The sequence below is a fragment of the Phocoena phocoena genome, chromosome 1, assembly GCF_963924675.1.
Source record: "Phocoena phocoena chromosome 1, mPhoPho1.1, whole genome shotgun sequence".
NCBI lineage: Eukaryota > Metazoa > Chordata > Mammalia > Artiodactyla > Phocoenidae > Phocoena > Phocoena phocoena.
This window is the reverse complement of record NC_089219.1, coordinates 15,559,795-15,580,682: the sequence shown is the minus strand read 5'-3', so window position 1 is coordinate 15,580,682 and position 20,888 is coordinate 15,559,795. Positions and strand designations below refer to the sequence as shown.

Genomic DNA, 20,888 nt, shown 5'->3' with positions numbered 1-20,888 from the left:
GGGTCTGGTTACTTTCAGGCTTTGGGGCCGCTCATCCACCCTTTATTTGAGGGGTGCCATTGCCCATGTGACCCTCCTCCAGAGAGAACTCAGGCTTAAACTGTATTCTCTCTCCCCCTACCCCCCAGTGGCAGTAAATTCCACGGCTCTCCGGATGTCCGGGCAGAAAGGAACCTTTGAATGTTCTGGGGTTCTAGTCCAACTCCCTCACCTCACCCACTTATTTTACAGGTGGCGAAACCGAGGCCCAGAAGGGAGGGAGGGAGGAGCTGGCCTAAAGTTGCACAATTAGGTGGTAGCAAAGTTGGCATTGAACTCAGGCCTCCTGATTGCCAATCCAGGGCTCTTTCTAGCAACCAGTATATTGGCTACAGTTTCAAGAGTCCCCCTACCAGGCCCACGTGGTCTCCTCCCTCCCCGCCGCTGCCCCAGCCCCCTTCTCCCCCACTACACATAATTCGGGTTATAGCAGAGCATATTGAACCCGAGGCTCTCATCCCAGTGCCTCAGGAGCACAAACAGCTGGCGGGCGGCAGCCTTGAGCGTGCCCCGCGTGCGGCCCTCGGGCACCTCCTGCTGCTCCAGCCACGAGTTGGCCTTGGCGGCCACCAGCTCCCACTCAACGAAGTAGGAGGCGGAGCTGTGCTCCAGCCACGCCAGCGCCACCACTGTGGCCCACAGCTGCCCTGTGTGCTCTACCGCAGCCCTGGGCTCCCAGCCCGGCTTGCCCTCGGCCAGAGGCTCCGGGGAGAAGCTGTCACAGGAGGGGTGCCGAGGTGAGGGGCTGGTGCACGTCTGGGGACTCGGGGGCTGGCGGGCGGTGAGGGACACTCGGTGGCAGGTGAAGGGTGAGGTCCACTTGAGCTTCTCCATGGGGATATGGGTGGCCTCACAGAAGGCTTGGTTGAGAAGGAAGGCTCCGGAGGCCAGCTGCAGAGACACCTGTGTGTGTGGGAGCCCCTCAGTGGGCCTCAAACTTTTTAGCCCATGGAGCCCCAGGCCATGCCCAAGTCTGGGTGAACACAGCCCGCTGGTTCACACCTCCCCCAGCCAGCTCGCCCCACCTACCTGGGGGATTTGCGGGATACCCAGCCCAGCCGAGCACCGCCATGCTTTATCCCACTGGTACTTCAAGCTGATGACTTTCCAAGCCCAGCTCAACATCCTCACTCCAGACCTGCTTCTTTTCCTGGGCAGGTGGACCCAGCTCGGCCACTGGGACCATCCACTGCCATCCAACAGACTCTGGGCAGCTAACCACCCTCTTCCTCCCTCCATGTCAATCGGTTACCAAGTCCCAACGGGTCCCACTTTCTGAACAGCTCTGCAGCCCACCATCTGCCACTTCATGTTGTCCCTGCCTCTACTTCCCTCCCCTGTCCCCCCACCTTCACTCCATCTTTCCTGCATCCTGAGGGGTCTTTGTAAGGCAGAGGCCTTGTCACTTTTTTGGAGGCCACCAGCTCAGTAGTTTCAATTTTCTCCTAGAATAAATCCAAGCTATGATTTCCAAAGCGCTGGCTCGTCCTTGACTCCTTCCCCTCCACCCATTCTCCAGCCCCCAAGCTCGCTCTCTCATGTGTAAACTGTCGGCTTAACCATGTAACTCCAGCATGTAAACTATGGGCTTAACCATTACATCCTTCCAGAAGCCATGCGTCATTCCTCCCTGACCTCAAGCCTGGAGTAGGTTTCTCCCTCCCTCCCCATCTCCCCCAGCAAACCCAACTGCTCCCTCACGGCACCTAACGATCAGAATTGCCCGGTTTCCTTGGCAGTGCCGTGAGCGCAGGGACCATGTTCACCTAGTTCAAGGTTGTCTCCCTGGGGCTAGCGCTGTGCCTGGCTCAACAAATCCTTGCTGAGTGAATACATACCTCCTGCTCTATTGCCCGGGGTATTTGGAAACTCCAAGTGACACTAGGCACTTGGGTGTGCAGGGGCTGCAGCGGGGCAGTGAAGCTCAAACCGTGTCCCTCCTTTCAGCACCTCTCGCTCCCCAACCTTGCTGAGCCCCAGATGTGGCAGGACCAGGCTCCCTTTCTCCTCGATTCAGAGACACCCACTCCCGACCTGGGGCATCTGCAGAGCCACTTGCTAAATACGTTGCATGTCCCTGGGGTGTTCATTTTACTTGCAAGTGAATCATTTCAAGGCTTAATTTTATGTATTGAAAAACAGACACACAGAGGTGGTGGAGTGGAGTGCAAGATTCCCGTGAATTTTTAAAGCGAAGGTGGCAGATTGCAAAGAATTTTCACGGTGCTGGCGCTGGCTTTTAGCAACACTCCTAAACCCCAGATGGAGGACTCAGGCAAACTCCCTCTGCCTGGCTGCTACGTGGGCGGGAAGGTCTAGGTCTTCTTCCCTTGGTGGAAGGGGAGCAGGGCAGCCCCTCTGCTGAGTGTGGGCCTTGGCTCTGGGGTCTGGGGCACTCACCAGGGGGACGTAGTCCAAGCTCTGGCTTCCTGGGGCTGACTCTGGAGCCTTGGTCAGCGGCTTGCCCAGGAAGCCCTTGGCCGCTCGCGTCAGCAGCCTGGACTTGTTGAGATTCAGCCTGTGTGGGTGGAGCCAGGGAAGAGTGACCACCGCTGCCCCAGTGGTGTCCCTGGTCATCCCACCCCCCCGAGAGCCCACTCAACAGCTTCTGAAAGTCAGGGCTACGAGGGGCAAGGTAGTGTTCTTTTTAGGACCCTCTTTTGATAGCATGTTCTTGTTCAGCCCAGTGGTCAGAGCGTCTCATGCTAGCCCTCTCAGGGGGACTTGCATTTGCAAAGACACCGTGAACCCGTGGGAAGTGAACTTGGGGCGGAGGTGGTTTCAGCAGGGTGATACCTGAAGACAGTGCTATCTCTGGGCAGGGGTCCTTCTTGGCATCCTTAAGATTGTTCATTTTCGTGTAAATGTCAGCCTGGGCCTGCCTTTGGCCTTCCAAGCTAGGGACAGTCCTGGGAAAACGGGTGGCGGTAGAGTGAACCCCCAGTGGAAATCCCATGTACCTGGATCCAAAGAGAGCCTCTGAGGCCTTCAAGGAAGAAAGGGTGTTGGTGGCCAGACTGCGCAGGGGACCTGGAGAGCCACAGAAAGACAGTTAGGGCTTGACAGATGACCCTGTCCAGATGTTCACTACCCAGATGGGGAAACAGAGACCCAGATGGGGAAACAGAGGCCCAGAGAGGGCCAGGGGCTTGCCTACACCCCTAGGGATCTGAGCTAATGACTGGGCTGCAGGGCTGTTTCTGATGCAGTTGGTATGGGGAGGGGAGAAATATGTGGGTCTGTGCGTAAAGAAGCAGGCCTCCAAGTTCCCTTGGCTCGTGGCCCCTGGCATCTTCTGGAAGGTTACCTGTGGGGACAGTGACAACTTCGCATCAACCCCCTTCAGCCCCGAGTAGGGACATTGAGTTTCCTCAATGGGCACATTGCTTGAAGATTCTCGGCAGAGTGAGGTGGTAGAATGGTCCCTCCGCCGGGAATTGGGATGCCTGATCCCTGGCCTAGCTCTGTCACCAACTTGCTGTGTGACCTTGGGCAAGTCACTTCACCTCTCTGGGTCTCAGTTTTCTTCCTTTAAAGTGTGGATACTCCTATTTATCGTACATGGAACTGTTTTGAGGAATAAAAGAACCAACAAGGACTTTGTTGGGTTAAGACACTCTCTTGGCCCAAAGATCTATCACTATTTTAATTAAAGGGAGAGCTGGCTGACTGCCCACTCCCCTTCAGAAGTAGCATACTTCTCGCGGCCCGGGGATGTGTTCTCACTGAAGGGCGCAGTGGGGCTTTCCTCCACATCTACAATAGAGGAAGACAGTGAGGCCTGAGCTCCCAGCCCTCCCCCTTACCTCCCATCCTCCCAAGGAGAGTGCTGGTCTGAATTCACAATACCTGGGGATGGGCTGGGAGAGCAAGGTCAAGGTTCCCATCCCTGTCTGGATGGGCCTTCATCTCCCAAAGATACCACCTGTGCTCCACTGTAAGGGTTGGACATGCCTGGGTTCAAATCCCAGCTCTCCCAATGATTAGCTGTGTGACCCCAGGGAAAGTTACTTGCTTTGTAAGTTTCAATTGCAAATCGGGGATGATAGTATTGATCTGTGTTGTTGTAAAGATTAAATGAGATAATACACAGATAGTGCTTAGGGCCTGGTCCATGGTAAGTGCTCAGTAAAGCCGAGAGCTACAGACCCAGCAGGGAAGCAGGAGCAGGTCAGAGGCCTGAGCATGGTGTTTGGAGGTGGGCGGAAAGGTGGGTTCATGCCAGCTCTCCAGGAGGGATCAGAACACGGCATTGACGTGTCAGAGGGCTCTGAGCCTCAGTTTCCCCATCTGTAAAATGGGGATAATACTTGCACATCGTTTGTTCAAAATATATAATCAGGATGATTATTCTTATGACTATTATAATATTTCAATGGCTGGAGAGTGACGGGCATATATACTATATAGGGATGATCCAAATTATGGAAAAAGCTCCACGCACAGATTTGTTCTGCAAAGCCTCTGTCTCCCTCATGAGACCGTTAGTAGCTTTGTGAGGGCAAGAAGCTCTGATTATCACTGGGTGCTCGGGGGGCAGCACAAGAGTGAACCAGTGACTGAATGAATGAGGCAACCAGCAGGCAGAGAGCATGGTGGTTAATTAACCTCATGGACTCTGGAGCCAGACACGGCTTGTTCAAATCTCGGTTCTCTCGTGCATCTGCGGTGTGACCTTGTGTAAGTCAATGAATCTCTCTGAGCCTCGGTTTCCTCATCGCTTAATGTGGAAAATAAAAGAAACACTCTCAGATGGGTGTGAGGAGTCATGGATAATTAAAGCAGTGCCCAGCACATAGAAAACCCTCAGTGAGTGTTAGCCATTGTCATCCTTGGGGAGGGAGAGGGCTTGGGATAGACTAAGCGTTTAGACGTCCTACACACTGTGCGAGAATCAGAGGACAATTCAAAAGAAGGGATTTGTGATTTTGATGGAAGCCATGGGCCACCAGTAGCTGAGCTACAGAGAAAGGAAAGGGTAGACCAGAAGTTTCCTCTAGACTGGTAACCCAGCTTGGCTCAGGGGTAGAGCAGGTTCCCCTTGGTTTTGGAGGCTCTGAGGGACCAAGGAGCTGGCAGAACTCCTTAATTCTGAAGAGATCCTCCTCGGGATTTTCACCTCCTTACAAACTGTTCCTTTTTTAACCCATCAAAGTCTGTGAGCACTTTCTAATCCCTCACGTAAAACATTGTTATGATCTGGGGGTCGGGGCTAGTGGCCAGGTGGGACCTCTGATGTCCTTCCCATGCACAGAAGAAGGCAGGAGATGCTCATTGTACATGTGAGGGCACGTGGGAAGGGGTTAGGACTAGTGCAGCAGTTAGGCTGTCTTTAGTGGGACAAAAAGACACGCAGACATCCAAGACACAGAGGATTAAGGCAATCCTGTGAATTAGTAAAAGGTCACCAGATGGTCAAATCATGGATCTTCAAGGACCCAAGCTGCAGGCATAATGAAATCATGTGAAGGTGGAAAGGATGCTTCTGGGAATCCTGGAAGAAGCAGAAGGTGGGATGGAACCGCCTCTTTGCTTTTTCCTTTATTAGGTTTCCCGGCATTCAGTACCTGGGAGGACTCAGAGGTTGGAGGCGGGAAACAGCCACTGAGGTTGGTGGACCTTGAAAAGGGAGAGGTGGGGAATGGTGTGGGCACGTGGGCAGGGAGGCCAGGCTGCTCTCTGGCTCCCGGTGGCTCTCTCAGCAAAGCTGTGTAAACGACGCATGCCTGGGCCATGCTGAGCCCCGCTGCCCTTCTCAGGCCTCAGAGAATCCAGGAAACCTGGCCTTGCTCTCGCCCCATAAGGCCCAGAGTGAAGACTCAGAGAGAGAGTCCTTCGGGGCCTCGGACATGAGTGTGCAGTGGCTCAGGGGCCCAGGCTTCAGAGTACAGTGGAGGCGGCTCTTACTTAGGTTCTGAAATTTGCCATCTCCGGCAGCCGAGTCTTCCCCAGGCATCGTCTGGGACCGCCCGAAACCAGCAGAAGTGCCCCTCGACTGTTGGGTCAGCACCCGAGAGCTGACCATCCGCAACACAGCACCTTCATGAGGACAAGGAGAAGGGGTCAGATGGGTACAACTGTGCCAGTCTTTTGCCTCTTCCCCAAGGAAGATGGGCTGGGAGAGCAAGGTCAAGGCTCTGGCTTCCCTCTGTCAATTATCTAAAGGCAGGGAGGCATTGCAGAAGGTAAGACCGTGAGCTCTGAGCCAGAATGACCTGGGTTTGAACTCCAGCCCCATCTCTGACTAGCTGGATGGGGTACTGACCACTCTGAGCCTCCGTTTCTTTACCTGGAAAATGGGGAGAATAATACTTACCTTGCCAGGTAAATTCTACTGCTGAGATAATGTTCAGAAAGCACCAATGTTTTCTAGTTAGTTAAAAGGCTGGTTTTCTCAGAAACACCCCGTTTCCCTTCTCTCTCAGTTTGCTGTCTCAGAAACTGAGGTCCCAGTTTCCTCTCCCACAGGGCAGGGCCCTGAGTCCCAGAGCATCACCATCAGGGTATGAAGATGAAGCTCCAGCAGCCAACAGTGTGTTTTGGGAAACTCCATTCTCGGAGAACACTAGTTTGGAAGTTGTTCCTTAAAAAATGAAGAGTTCCAGGGCTTCCCTGGTGGCGCAGTGGTTGAGAGTCCGCCTGCTGATGCAGCGGACACGGGTTCGTGCCCCAGTCCGGGAAGATCCCACATGCTGTGGAGCAGCTAGGCCTGTGAGCCATGGCCACTGAGCCTGCGTGTCTGGAGCCTGTGCTCCGCAACGGGAGAGGCCACGGCATTGGGAGGCCCGTATACCGCAAAAAAAAAAAAAAAAAAAATGAAGAGTTCCATTGGAAAATAAGTCTTGAAGAAGTTTCATACTCTAGTCCATTCTCTGAGCCTCTTGATGTATACTAACACCCTAAAGGCTCTGAGAAGTCCTGCAGTAAAGAAAGCTTTTAAGTTTTATTTAATCCAGTCATTCAGAAATGTTTTTTCCTAATCTGGTATTTCCTATTTTTGTGCTGAATGGCCATTAACAAGACACGGAACCAGGGTTCTAGTTTCCTGGAACACACTTTGGGAAGTGCTGATCCAAATCTTAGGGGGCTTGTGGGACTTAGGTTAAGATATGTGCCTGGTCCTTAAAACTCCCAGACTGTGGCTACAGAAGCTAAAAAAAAATGGTCAGAGATGAGTGGGAGGAGGTGACATCATTCAGGGTGACAGTGCCCAGTGGGTGAGAAGACCCAGTGGAGTGACAGCCTGGGCTGCTGGCCAGAACCTGAAATCAGAGGAACTGAGGCAGAGAGGGAGGGAGGGAGTGGGTCGTTGAATATTTTGGTACCAGATTTTTAAAAAGCAGGGTGGGGGGAGGGCAGAGGAATCAGAAAAGGCATATTTTGTTTCCAAACACAATTCTTTCAGGAGTTCTGCTTTAAAAAGAAAAAAGAAAAAGCTGCTGCAAAGAACAGAAAATGTATTGATAATTCAGGAAAGAAAAAGTGCCTATAGTCCATAAACATACGAAAAGTTTTCAACAAAGAAGCTAAAGAAATTCCCCAAAGGTACTTTTCTCCCCTCTCAGTTTAGTAGGTTTAGAAAGATAAACAATTTTCAGTGGTGATGAGGATAGAAAACCTTCCTCATGATAACCTTTGGGGGCAGGGTCAGTTTGGTAACATACATCACAATAATTTAAAATGGGCCAACTCTTTGATATGCAATCTTAGTTCTGAATGTCAGCCCTGAGGAGATTACCAGACAGGTGCACAGGGATGTTCTTTGCAGCACAATTTACAATAATCAAAAGGGGAATAAACAGGGCTTCCCTGGTGGCGCAGTGGTTGAGAGTCCGCCTGCCGATGCAGGGGACATGGGTTCGTGTCCCGGTCCGGGAAGATCCCACATGCCGCGGAGCGGCTGGGCCCGTGAGCCATGGCCGCTGAGCCTGCCAATCCGGAGCCTGTGCTCCGCAACGGGAGAGGCCACAACATGAGAGGCCCGCGTACCGCAAAAAACAACCAAAAAACGGGAATAAACAAAAGGTCTAATAATAGGGGGCTACATTCTGAAAAACCTTAAGAGGTGGTGGAGGGACTTCCCTGGTGCTCCAGTGGTAAAGAATCCTCCTTCCAATGCAGGGGATGCCGGTTGGATCCCTGGCTGGGGAACTAAGATCCTACATGCCGCGGGGCACAACTACTGAGCCCACGTGCCTCGGCTAGAGAGCCTGCCTGCCGCAAACTACAGAGCCCACGCGCTCTGGAGCCTGCACACCACAACTAGAGAGAAGCCTGCACGCCACAACAAAGAGCCCGTGTGCTGCAGCTAAGACCTGATGCAGCCAAAAATAATCAATCAATCAATTAATTAATTAAACATTAAAAAAAAAGAGGCAGTGGAGAGGAGTAGGAGGGAGCACAGACTCTGAAACCAGGCTACTGGGAGTCAAAGCCTGACTCTGCCCTTCACTGCTGTGTGACCGTGGGCAAGTTACTTACCCCCTCTGCCTCTGCTTAACCACCTGTAAAATGGGGGAAACAGTATCTTCTTTGCAGAGCTGTTTTGAGGATTAAATGATTTAATGTATATAAAGGGCTTTGGAACACTGTCTAACTGGCTGCTATGATGACGATCACTCCCTGCAGTGGGGTACCTGCTGCTAGTAAAATGAAAAGACGGAAAGATATTCCCCACACCCAGAGTTTGTAAGATATAGCACATATTGGTATGATCCAGTTTATGCAAAATTATGTCTTTTGATTTCTCTACATGTAGACACCTGTAGAAAGAAGTCTGGCAGGATGATCACACCAAGGGATTAATTAGTACTCATTTCTGGATAACTGGCAGCCCCAGTCACTTTTGTTTATTTTATGTCTTTCTATATTTAATTTTAATTTATTTTTTTATTGAAGTATAGTTGAGTTACAATAGTGTGTTAGTTTCAGGTATACAGCAAAGTGATTCAGATTTATATATATATATATATATATATATATATATATATATACACACACACACCCACGTATATATTCTTTTTCAGATTCTTTTCCCTTATAGGTTATTATAAGATGTTGAGTAGAGTTCCCTGTGCTATACAGTAGGTCCTTCTTGGTTACCTGTTTTATATATGTGTGTATATGTTGATCCCAAACTCCTAATTTATCTCTCTCCCCCTTTCCCCTTTGGTAACCATAAGTTTGTTTTCTATGTCTGTGGGTCTATTTCTGTTGTATAAATAAGTTCATTTGTATCTTTTTTTTTTTTTTAGATTCTACATGTAAGTGATATCCTATGATATTTGTCTTTCTCTGGCTTATTTCACTTCATATGATAATCTCGAGGTCCATCCACATCTTTCTATATTTTAGAATTTTCTACAGTGAGCACATACCAATTGGAAAAATACAATCAAGTCATATTCATTTAGTGGGAAAAGGGGAGTGGGATGGTTTCACAGCCCTCTGCAGAGCAGTGGGATGGGGGTTCTTGTGCCCCCTACCCCCTGGCGGCCAAACCATCTGCTGGGGGGCGTTTTAGCTTCAAGGCCCTTCCCTGAACCCCTCCCCACCAGTCTAGGCTGCTTTGTATCCCAGTCCCCCTCCTCTGGCCCACTTGGGAATTGCTTGGCCCTCAGAAGAGCCCTGGCCGCGCACCTGCCTTACCAGAGTTGGGGTATCCCACGACGGTGGGCAGGTAACGGCTCTTGCTTCTGTCCACAGGCACGAAGGCTGTGTACTTGCTGATGACGTTGCAGGCCTTGCTGGTGTGCACGGCGTTCACTTGGTAGCGGCGGCTGGACCCTGCAGAGGGAGAAGGGGGGGGGGGTCACTGTGTGGAGTGGGAAAGTCCTCCCTGACATGGAAGCTCTGGAAGCGAAAAGGAGGGTTAGATCCATGGTCCCATCTTTGGAATTAAATAAGCCCTTAAAATTAAGGAGTTACCAACTTGCCATTAAGGTCATTTATAAGAAATCCTCAAGATTATTAAAACCTCCACCATCACTTCATAAAATAAGGATATTTTAATGCAAAAGAAGTAAGACATCTAATAAAAAATGACAGCTACTTTCCTTAAATAACTTTAGTGTTATTAAAAAAAAACACCAAATCTCTGTGTTGTCAGTATCTTCTATTTTCATTTTGCAGCTCTCTGATGAGAATCTTGCTGCAGGATTTCACAGGTCCCCTGGCTGTGTGGGGACCATTGGTCTGACCCATTGGGACAACCTCGCAGGGACAGACCAGAGAGGGAGAGTGGTGAGCATAGGGTCACACAGCAAGTTAGGAATGGACCTGAGATCAGGACTCAGGATGGTCCCCAAAGCCCAGGCTCTTCCTACTGAGCGGGTGAGCAGTCTCCTTGGCGTGAAGGATGGACAAATGTCCGGTAAACTGTAAGGTAAAGTGCTCGTGGGAAGAAAAAAAAATTATAAACATACAAATAATATAAACCATGTAGTATTGTTATATAAATAAAGCATAAACTATAACAAATAATAGAAATATTCTCTATATCTCTATTTATCTGTTCTCCAGGTGTGTTCCATCAAGATCCCACGAATCACTGTCTTGAAAGTTTGCCCCAATTCCTGAACTAAATTAGTCTCCCCACCATCCCTGTTATACAATTTCTTGGATCCCTGTGTTTCTTCTTAATAGCATTAGGACAAATGCACTCAATTAATTGTGTTTATTTGATTAATGTCGGCTGGCTTCCCTGCTAATCTGTGTCAAGCACTCATAAGTAAGGACGGGTATGGTGGTGGTCACTGCACTGCTCAGCCCTGAGCCTGGCCCCCAGCTGATCCATACTCAATAAATGGCCTTGATTGGTTACTGGGTGGACCGATTAGATCTAGGGGTTCTGTGGGAAGATAGGTGTGGTCCCAGAGGAGCAAGGCAGGTGGAATAGGGCGATCCCCACGGTTCTGTCTCGGGCGCCCTACAGGGGCGCTGCAGGGAGATGCCCTGGGAAGTGAGGAGGAGTGAGGGGCGTGTAGCTGAGGAAAAGGAGAGAGGAGAGGACTGGTTACCGGGTGGGTGTGGGAGGTGGGAGGAGCGTGGGACTGGGAAGGGGCAGATCAAGCAGGGGGTGGAGCCCTGGGCCGGTGTGTGTGTGTGTGTGTGTGTGTGTGTGTGTGTGTGTGTGTGTGTGTGTGTGTGTGTGTGTGTGTGTGTGTGTGTGTGTGTGTGTGTGTGTGTGTGTGTGTGTGTGTGTGTGTGTGTGTGGAGGGGGACTGTGGGGGTCAAGGGAGGCACCTGGGGGCAGAGATGGGGAGGGGAGGCGGAGCATTGGGCGGTGGCAGGGCAGTGGGGAGAAGGAAGGGGGTGGAGCCAGGGGGGGAGGAGGGCAGTCCCTGGGGGAGAGGCAGGGGAGGGGCATGGGGCGGGGCTGCGAGGAGGGGGCGGCCCGCGGCCCTCACCTTGCTCGATCTCTCGCTCGCGCTCCGCCAGCTGCTCGAAGTCGCGGATGATGGCGCGGGCCGCCAGGTGGTGGAAGGTCTCGCCCCACAGGTCGGGCTCGCGCGCGCCGCCCCTCTTGGGGCCGGGAGGCCCCAGCTCAAAGCTCACTTCCCACTGCAAAGGCTGGCTGTCGCGCAGGCCCTTGACCACGGCCTTGCCCAGCACGGGTCCTGGGCTGACGGGCCTGCGGGGACTGGCCTGCTCCTCGGACTCGGCTAGGGGCTCCCAGTCCGAGGACGTCTCGGTCTCGAAGGCGGAGGGGTGATGGGACAGCTCTGGGGGCGGAGGGACAAGCGAGCTGTGATCTGAGCTGCAGGACAGGGGTTCCGTTCCCAGGCGACATCATTCCTCCCCAGGATGCAGACACCGCTAAGCAAGGACAGTCCCCCTCCCCCCTCCCGCCCCCAGGGAACACACAACTCTTTCCTTAGGAGAGCAGGGGTGGCACTGGCTTGTCCCCAAGAGTAGGGCAGACCCACCTCTCAGGAAGCCAGTACCTGAAGGGGCCAGATAGGGTGGCGGGTCACTCCACAGGTAGGACACCTGGGAGCCTCACAGGCAGCCCAAGGGCCAGGTTGATTGGGAGAGAGGGATTGGTGAGGTCATCTGGGAGGGATGGGCCACAGCAGATGCCCCCCTCCCAGGCTGGGCTACAGCCTAGGATTCCTCCCCGTCCCCAGTCAGGTCTTGGACCCTGTGGGCACTTACCCAGGTCCCCAGGGCTGCAGCTGTCTGAGGCAGGCTTCAGACCAGACCCAAGATCCAGCTCGTTCATGGGGCTCCAAGCCTGGGTCTCCTGGCCGGAGGGCAGGAAGGGCTGGCAGCCTTGGGGCAGCAGAGAGGGCCTGCGGGCCACTAGACCCCAGAGTCTGGGGCCCTGGCTCAGGTCCGGGCCACTGTTCAGCAAGGGCTAAGAATGCAAGAGGAAGGGGAGGAGACTGAGCTCCTGGTGGCTGGCCCCCTTCCCTCCACTCCCAGCCACAGCTCTTTCGCTGGCTGCCCCAGCTCCTCCTGGGGGACTGCCCCTGTAGTACCCAAGGACACATGACCTGCTCTCCATTACCCATGAGAAACATCAACACAAATAATCCCAAACCATGGATAAAGTCCAAACCAGGAAAACCGTGGAAAATCACATACCATGGATAATATTCTAAACCCACCTTTTTTGGTTTTGGCCATAAAGTTTAAAACTCTGTGTGTGTTTGTAGTTATAATTATCAGCCTTTTCCCTTATGTCTTCTCATTTGTCATGCTTAAAAAGTCTTTCCTACTAAAAAAAAATTCTAGAATTTTTGTGATTCTATTTTTGTTTAAATCTTTGATTCACAAAAAAATTTATTTTGTTGTAAGGAAATAGAAAACAGCCTTTTCTTTGATTTTATGAAGAGTACAAACGTCATCACCATTTACTGAATACAGCTCATTCATGGAGTCCCTACGGCTTATCAGTTCTCTACCTCTATCCTGACAAAGCTGTCATGTATATTTGGTTTTATTTGTGGACTTTCTGTTCTGTTTTGTGGATTTAATCTGTTTAATGCTAGTACAAAACACTTCAAAAGGCAAGGAGTAAACCGGGAAATGTATTTGCAACACGCATGACGAAGATCGTTTTCAAGAAAATGCTCTTTAAATCACTGGCGTGGAGGAGAAGGGAGATAAACTCAATAGAATAGTGGGTTAAGGGCATCTGCAGGCAGTTCATAGGAAGAGGATTCTATAAGCCCATGAAGAAATGCTCAGTCTCATGAGCATTGCTCTAAATTGAAATAAGTTATGATTTTTTTAATCTTCTGGATTAGCAAATATTTAAATGTTTGATGACAACCATAGTTGTCAACAAGGAGACAGTTTCTCATGGACTGTTGGTGGGACTCTGCACCGAAGCACACTTGTAAAAGAAGGATTTAGCTGTGTGCTATCTCTCAACAAGATGCACACTCTCCTTTGACCCAGCGATTCCACTTTTAGGAATTTAATTCTGTGGTAATACACAAGGATGCAAATATCCGTGTGCCCGTATTGTATATTTATTACGGTGCTCTCTGTAAAAGTGAAAATCTGGAAACTGTCTAAATGTCCATCGCTAGGGGTTGGTAAATGCGTTATGGTACATCCACGCAGTGGAAAACCATACAACAGTGAAATGAAAGAGGCAGATTTTTTCCAAACCAATATGGGAAGATGTTCAAGATAGAGTTTATTTCAAAAAAGTAAATTGCAACTGTTCTATATTTTGATTGTGGAGAGAGTTACATGACTACATGCATTTGTCAGAACTCATAGAGCTGTTCACTGAAAAGAATAATGTTACTGCATATAAAAAGTGAATTAAAAAGACATTTAAAGAGTAAATTGGAGAGCAGTTTGTATATGTGATTGTTCAAAACATATATGTGTGTCGCATATGTGTGTTTTTTAGTGTGTGTAGTATTTCTGGAAGGGAACACCCAAAACCAAGTGGGTCAGGGCACACGGGAGGGGGACTTTTATTTTTACTTTATATTCAACTGAACTGTTCGAGAGTTTTTTTTATTGAAAACTCTGAGTATGTATTACTTTTGTAATTAAAGAATATTAAATTAGTTAAAAATAAATTTTGCGCCTCTGGGAACACATATATCTGCCCGGAAGGAGGAGGGGATGGGGTGACAAAGGCACTTTTGGGTGTAACAGAGAGAAAAAGTGCCTCTTAGTTTTTAGGCTAACAGTTAACCATGGGGTCTTTTTCATCTCTATCAAATATTTACTGGAATGAGGCCTGTGTGTCCCCATTAGATGGGGTCTCCTTGGGGCAGGGGCTAGATTCATCCTTCCTGTTTCCTCTGGGCCTGAGGTCCTGGGGATGGTACAGGGGTGTGGGAGTTGAAAGGGACTGCTCCGTCTTAGGACGGCCTCAGTGGGAACTGGTACCCAGCCAAGGTTGCTGGGTCCCAGGGCATCCCTAACCTCTTTACCACAGCAGAGACTGGGATTCCCCCTACCCCTGCCCCACCATCACCAGCACACTGAGAAACAGAAGCTGCTACAGTTTCCATAGCAACAAGTTAGTCTAAGATTCAGCCCCCTTCACCCAGCCATAGGCTGCAGGGAGTGTATGTGTGTGTGTGTGTGTGTGTGTGTGTGTGTGTGTGTGTGCGCGTGCATATACATTCACACAAGTGTATTGGAGATAGATTGTGGAAGAAGCCAAGCAGGGAATGGGGAGAGATGAACAAAGACGGGCAAGAAGTGAGGAAGAGAGCTGCCCAGCTGCCCAGAGCTCTCACCAAGTAGAGTTGATGACTGTTAGCTCAATCATCTGACAAGCTATTCTCATCATGTCACAGATGAAGAAATTGGGGGCTCAGAGAGGCTAGGCAACATGCTTGAGGGGCAGAGTCTGCCTGACTCCAAGGTCAGTATCTTCCAACTGCATCGAGTGGCTCCTGGCTAAGCACAGAGGAGAGCCTTCAGGGGCAAGGTGGCAGTGTCCCCGCCGTTGGGGAGCATAGGGGGCTTATGTGTATTTGGAGGTGGGGAGAGATGGGGGTTATGGGTGGGAATGGGAGAGCGAAAGGCTACTTTTATGGAACCACAGACTCACAATGACAAAGCTACATAAAGCCCATTCTTAAGAAAATGGGATAAGGCATACAGATAATAGCAAATACCAATTTGGTTTAGGACAGTGATTCTCAACCTGGTGATTTTGCCCCCCTCCCCTGGGGACATTTGGCAGGGTCTGCAGACATTTTTGGCTGTCCTGACCGGGGATGGTATTGTCCCTGGAATCCAGTGGGTAGAGGCCAGGGAGGCTGCCCAACATTCCACAGTGCACAGGACAGCCTCCACAGAAAAGAATTCCCGTGTCGATAGTGTGGGAGCTGAGAAGCCTTGGTCTGGCCGGACACTGGATGACGGCTCCTGCTGTGCTTCTAACTCTGAGATGATCTCTGCCCTGGGTGAATGTACAGCCTTGGGATTTTCAGAAGGTGCAGAAGGTGACAGAGAGGGGAAAAGAAGGGCTTTTCAGGAAGAAGGTCCTTCGCTGCAATCCCTTGATTGGCTGTGTGACCCTGGGTAAGTCACTTTACCTCTCTGACCCTCAATTTCCACATCTGTACGGAGTGGGGGTGGCCGGCCCCCACATTCCCTCCTTTCCAAGGGGTGCTGTAAAATCAAATGAGAGTGTAGATGGGGGTGCTCCTTGCCAACTGGGAAGTTCTACGAGCAGAGAATGGGTGATGTCATTGACCAATGGGTATCATTATTAGGAAGTTTTCATTGGAGGTCAGGCAAGTGAAGATCCAGAAAAAGGAGGAAGAAGTGACTCACTTCACTGTAAATTGTGGTCAAGCTCCATCCTTATGGCTGAAGCAGGAGACAGAGCTCTTCCCCATCTATGGCCACCCCCAACTCCAATATGCCCTACTTGGGTACCTGCAAATCAATCTGCCACTGCGGATCATCCAGGCTGGTCTGCTTGGTGAGGTCCTGCAGCTTGGTTTTCCTCAGTGGGTATCTCCTGGCAGCTGTTGTGGGGTCGCTGGCCGTAAGGGCCCTTGGAGAGGGCTTGTGGGTGGTGATCTGGTTGGTGCTGTATGCCCGCCGTCGCTGGGAGAAGTCTAGACCTGGGCAGGAGTGGAGACAGGGAAGCCATCAGGGTGGAGGACAGTGGGGAAAGAGAGAGGAGCTTGCATACCCCTTTCTTGCTTGGAAACTTCTTGAGTTTTCCACTGCTTACCTACTGAAATATGCGCAGACGCCTCACCTCACCTGGCATTCAAAGCGTTGCCTAACCCAGCTCTAATCTGTCCACCCAGCTACTCTCCTTTCTGCTCATTTCTCAAGGTATTATGTGCTCCAAGTATACCAGTTGTGTCTGCGTTTTCTAGGAATGACACCTCCACGTCTGCTTAGGCAGTTTCTGCGGCTGCCTGGCATCTCCTCTCCCTCCCCACTTCTAAGAACCACTGCCCTCATTATGTCTTTGTTAATATCCTCTACCAGATGTTCCTTTCCCTGGGATCCTTACAGTCTGTTAAACTTTCTTGTGGTCCATGTCATTCTGCTTTCTAAGAGAGTTAAGGCCAGTTGTATCTCTCTCACTAGATGGAGAACTTCTGAGGGACAAGTGCCATGTTTGAGTCATCTTTGCTTCCCACACTGCACTCAGTACCTAGCCTTAGTAGGTCATCAGTAATTACCCTCTGAATGGAAACTAAAACCATAAAGAGGTTTTGGAGGAAGACAGGTCTAAACTCTTTATCTGTACTCTATCTCTTTCAAGTTCCATGTGCTTAGTCATGTTGCTAAAATTCTCCAAGTTTCAGTTCCCTCATCTGTAAAGTTGGTATTATAGTACCCACCTCCACAGCTGCTAACCGTTCAATGAGATTGTACAAAGTACTTAACACATAATAAGTGTTCAGTAAAAATGTAGCAATCATGGCCTCCCTGGAGAAGGGAGTAAAGCTCAAAGAACAACTGACTGACCAGGACTGGTGGCGGAGTCTCCGCTGGATGGCTGGGCATCTTTGGCCTGCCTCAGGTTGAAGGGTGTCCCCAAGCTCTTGGCACAGTCTCCACTGTCTGGGCTAGGTCCCTCATCCTGTGAGTGGTAGAAGACAGAGCTGCCGGACTCCTGAGAGTGTAGCATGCTGTATCGTCTTCTCTTGTCCTGGAGGGAGGGAGAGAAAAGAGGGCTTAGAGTGAGGCTGGATGTCAGGAAGGACATCCAAAGGGCAGCAAGGGGTGTGAGAGGAGATGGTGGAGGTTGTACCTTTGAAGAACTGAAATAATAAGAAAATTTTTTGCTTGCTTGGGGAATTTAGGCAGACTCCTGCCTAAATTTAAGGGATGGTGAATGGAGGTGGTTTTTCATACCACTTATGCTGTCTATATTTCTAATTATATTCTTTATTAAATGTTAAAAAAAGTGTAATTCTAAATGCTACTGCTGTCTCCAAATAGATAACCAAAAATAACAGCATGAACCATCTGTTCCTTTTGTTTCATTCTCCATGATATAAACATATATAAAAATATAAGGGCTTATTGGGGTCATCTTGTGTTACAAAAGCTGGACCATATTACTTACATTTATCAGTAGCTTGAACTTTGCACTTAAAACATTTTGGAAATCTTTCACGTCAACTCTTCTTTTAAACATTTGCCTGTACGATATTCTACCACCCCTTTTTATTAAGCATTCGCTTTGTGGCCATTTATTTTTTGCCACCGTAAAAAATGCTACAATAAATCCTTGACCGTGAATCTATTACATCACTTTTATTTCTATGTGTTTGATTCTTAGGAGGTTTTCTGGGTTGAATATTTCCAATCTTATTAGTTATTTCTAGATCACCTTCCGGGAGGGTAAGTCACGATTATACCCTTACCCAACAACTCTTCTAGTAGTAGGAGAAAGCATTGCCAGTCTCATGGGTAAGGAAAGGAGAATAGATTTGACAGTCTCTGCTAGTAGTAAGGTCTGTGGATGATCTGCTACCTCTCAGACCTCCAAGAAAGGCCTGGATTGTGCAAAGTCTTGACCAGCATTTTGTTTAGCACGTTCTCCCCGCAGTTGAACATTCTAGTCTCCAAGACAGTTTTACCGTTACTGACCGTGGTTCTTAAGAGATTCCATAACACTTTAAAATCTGGAAATTTCAAATAAAATTCTAACTTCTCTTGAAAGATTGGAAACACATTAAACATAGGGTCCACATTCTTGCATGGTAACTGTTTGTTAGGGCCGAGTAGGGGCTGAGCATTTAGACAGAGTGTGTGCTCTCCAGTTTGCTGTATTCCTCACCACCCCTTATTTCCTCTATATGGGGAATGTCTGCTATCTCTCATGACATTTGTCCCTTTAATTTTTACAACAAGCCCATTTCGTTCATTTTATACCTGCCCAATCCCTCTAGGCGTTGAGTTTGTGTGACTCCTGCTTAAAAACAAAACAAGATGACAAATCCTTTAAAGGGGAGTGGAGAGACTTACTAACGAGGGAAGCTAGATGAGGAAATAGCATCTCAGGCAGTCTTCTACATTTTAGCATGGATTCCACCTCCCTTTGAGAAGTTCCTCACTGTTATTCCACTTCTGCCACCACATACAAGAGAATTATCCATGTAAATGAATAAAACACAAATTCATCTAAGGAGATATGATCTGTCTAGAGTGTTCAGGGAAAGAAATCTGAGTGCCATTGTTCTGAATTGAACTATTCACCAAAATCACTTGGAGTAGATTATGCAAAATGCAGGTTCCTGGGCCTTATCTTCAGAGATTTTTATTCAGGGGACCTGGGTTGGAGCTAGGGCTCTGCATTTTAAACATGTTCCCCAAGTTCTCCTCTTGCAGGGGATCTTGAGAACCACATATTGAGATGGTAGCATTTACCCAAGCAGTGTCACCATGACTGAATGTCCATGGCCTGACAACTATACCCCACAAGAGTAAACCCAGATCCAATTGGCTCCTAGCTGCCACAAATAAATTGTCTTTCCGGCCAAGGATGGCTTTGTGGGAAGGGTTCTGGACCCCCACTGACCCCTGGGATTTCTAAAGTACTTACTGTTCTGGGATTGGAGATGTATAAGGAGGCATCACATACAATGCCATACCCCACCAGCCGTTCTCCAGGGAAGAGGGAGCTGGTGCTGACAGGTGAGATCAGGACCTCGGTAGTCTCAGGGAAGACCCACTCCACAGTCACATCACTCAGGACTGGGGCCATGGCCTTCTTCAGGGATTTGACCATCTGTTGGACAGGGTCAGAACACAGGTTGGGGGGATGTGTGAACGGGAGTGTGCACAAATGAGGAGCCTGAAGACTATGTGGGTGTGAGCATGAGAAGAGGTAGCTGGGAAGAAGTGACAGTAGACTTTGGGCGGCTTGCCCAGCAGCAAACATGCCTCTGCGTTTCTTAGACTCCTAGAGCATCAGAGTTGGAGCAGATCTTTGCTTTCACCTTCTCTAAGCTTAGCATTTTATAAATGAGAAAAACCCAAGACTCAGAGTAGGGCTGTGATGAGCCTGGGGCACACAGAAAGTTTGTCTCAAAACATGGACTGAATAGTGACCTTGAGCCACTCAATTTACCTCCCTGGGCCACCGTGTCCCCTTCTGTTAAAGGGAGTTAGTAATTCTCAACTTTCAGTGTAGTTGGGAAGATACTGCATTTGAAGTATCTGCCACTTGATAGGCATTCAATAAATGACACCTGGTTTAGCGCTTAGACAGTGGTTTAACGTCCCCTAGGATGATTTCCTCAATGGACTGCAAAGCTGGGGAAAAATGATTTGAGGATTGTGGCAGCCATAGGGGTGCACTCTCAAATTTCCCTTTGAGAAAGACTGTGTTCTTTTTTTTTTGGCTTAAAACAACAGCAATGTATTTTTTTTACAAGCTCTCGAGGCCAGTAGTCTGAAATGAGTTTTATGGGGCTAAACCCAAGCATTTGGCAGTGCTGCTTTCCCCTGGAGGCTCTAGGAGAGAATCCCTTCCTTGCCTCTTCCAGCTTCTGGTGGCCGGTGGCATTCCTTAGCTTGCAGCTGTATCACTCCAATCTTGGCTTCTGATGTCACACTGTCTTCTCTTTATCTGAAGTCAAACCTCCCTCTGCTTTATTCTTTTTTTTTTTTTTTTTACAACTTTATGGGAGTATAATGGCTTTACAATGGTGTGTTAGTTTCTGCTTTATAACAAAGTGAACGTATACGTATACATATGTTATACGTATACATATGTTTCCATATCTCTTCCCTCTTGCGTCTCCCTCCCTCCCACCCTACCTATCCGACCCCTCCAGGAGACATAGACCTACTAGAGAATGCACCTGAGGATACGGGGAGGGGGAAGGGTAAGATGTGACAAGACTGTGTTCTTTTGCTGCAAGGAATGCAGTTGACAGTCTCCATGTGTAATGCCTCAGCTTTCAAACCAAGTTCACACCTCTCCCTGGAAGCCCCCAGACAACAAATGAGCATGGCAGAGATTTAGTGCCTGGTCTTTCCACCCAACAGAGACAACCTAATGGGCAATTCTTGCTCCAGAGACCCCTGGTGGGTTGGATGAGACCCTGTCAGATCTGCACTGCAGTCTGAGGTGCTCCCTGACCAATCCTGCTTCCCTCCTTCCCTTTCACATGTGTTGCATCTGCACGTGGACTAAAAAGTTTCCCCTCCTGTTTCCTCCTCTTTTCCCTTCTACAGATTTTATCCCTCAAGAAACCTCTTGCACTCTTAACTTCAGCTCTGTTTCTTGTTCTTGGAAGAGCTGGACTGACACAGGGATTTTCTAGGTGTTGGATTATTTGTGCCAATTGTGCAAGACATGAAGAGAAGACTATAATTGCCTTGATTTCTGGGTCCTTTAGATTCTTCTGAGCCATCATTTGTCATCATCA

The 20,888-nt window shown here is 49.2% G+C and overlaps 1 protein-coding gene across 1 annotated transcript in view; it reads right to left on the bottom strand.

Annotated features, from left to right (window-relative positions):
* Positions 1-447: 447 nt before the first annotated feature.
* The window catches only part of VWA5B1 (von Willebrand factor A domain containing 5B1), a 40,609-nt gene continuing 20,168 nt past the window's right edge, over positions 448-20,888 (bottom strand). Inside the window, exons 12-22 of the mRNA XM_065887928.1 lie at positions 19,055-19,240; positions 16,969-17,152; positions 15,913-16,103; positions 12,196-12,397; positions 11,448-11,762; positions 9,688-9,825; positions 5,965-6,078; positions 3,733-3,795; positions 3,000-3,081; positions 2,440-2,557; positions 448-942 (exon numbers count right to left, since the gene is read on the bottom strand). Of these exons, the coding sequence (XP_065744000.1) occupies positions 448-942; positions 2,440-2,557; positions 3,000-3,081; positions 3,733-3,795; positions 5,965-6,078; positions 9,688-9,825; positions 11,448-11,762; positions 12,196-12,397; positions 15,913-16,103; positions 16,969-17,152; positions 19,055-19,240 (2,088 nt within the window). The remainder of the gene's footprint in view (positions 943-2,439; positions 2,558-2,999; positions 3,082-3,732; positions 3,796-5,964; positions 6,079-9,687; positions 9,826-11,447; positions 11,763-12,195; positions 12,398-15,912; positions 16,104-16,968; positions 17,153-19,054; positions 19,241-20,888) is intronic.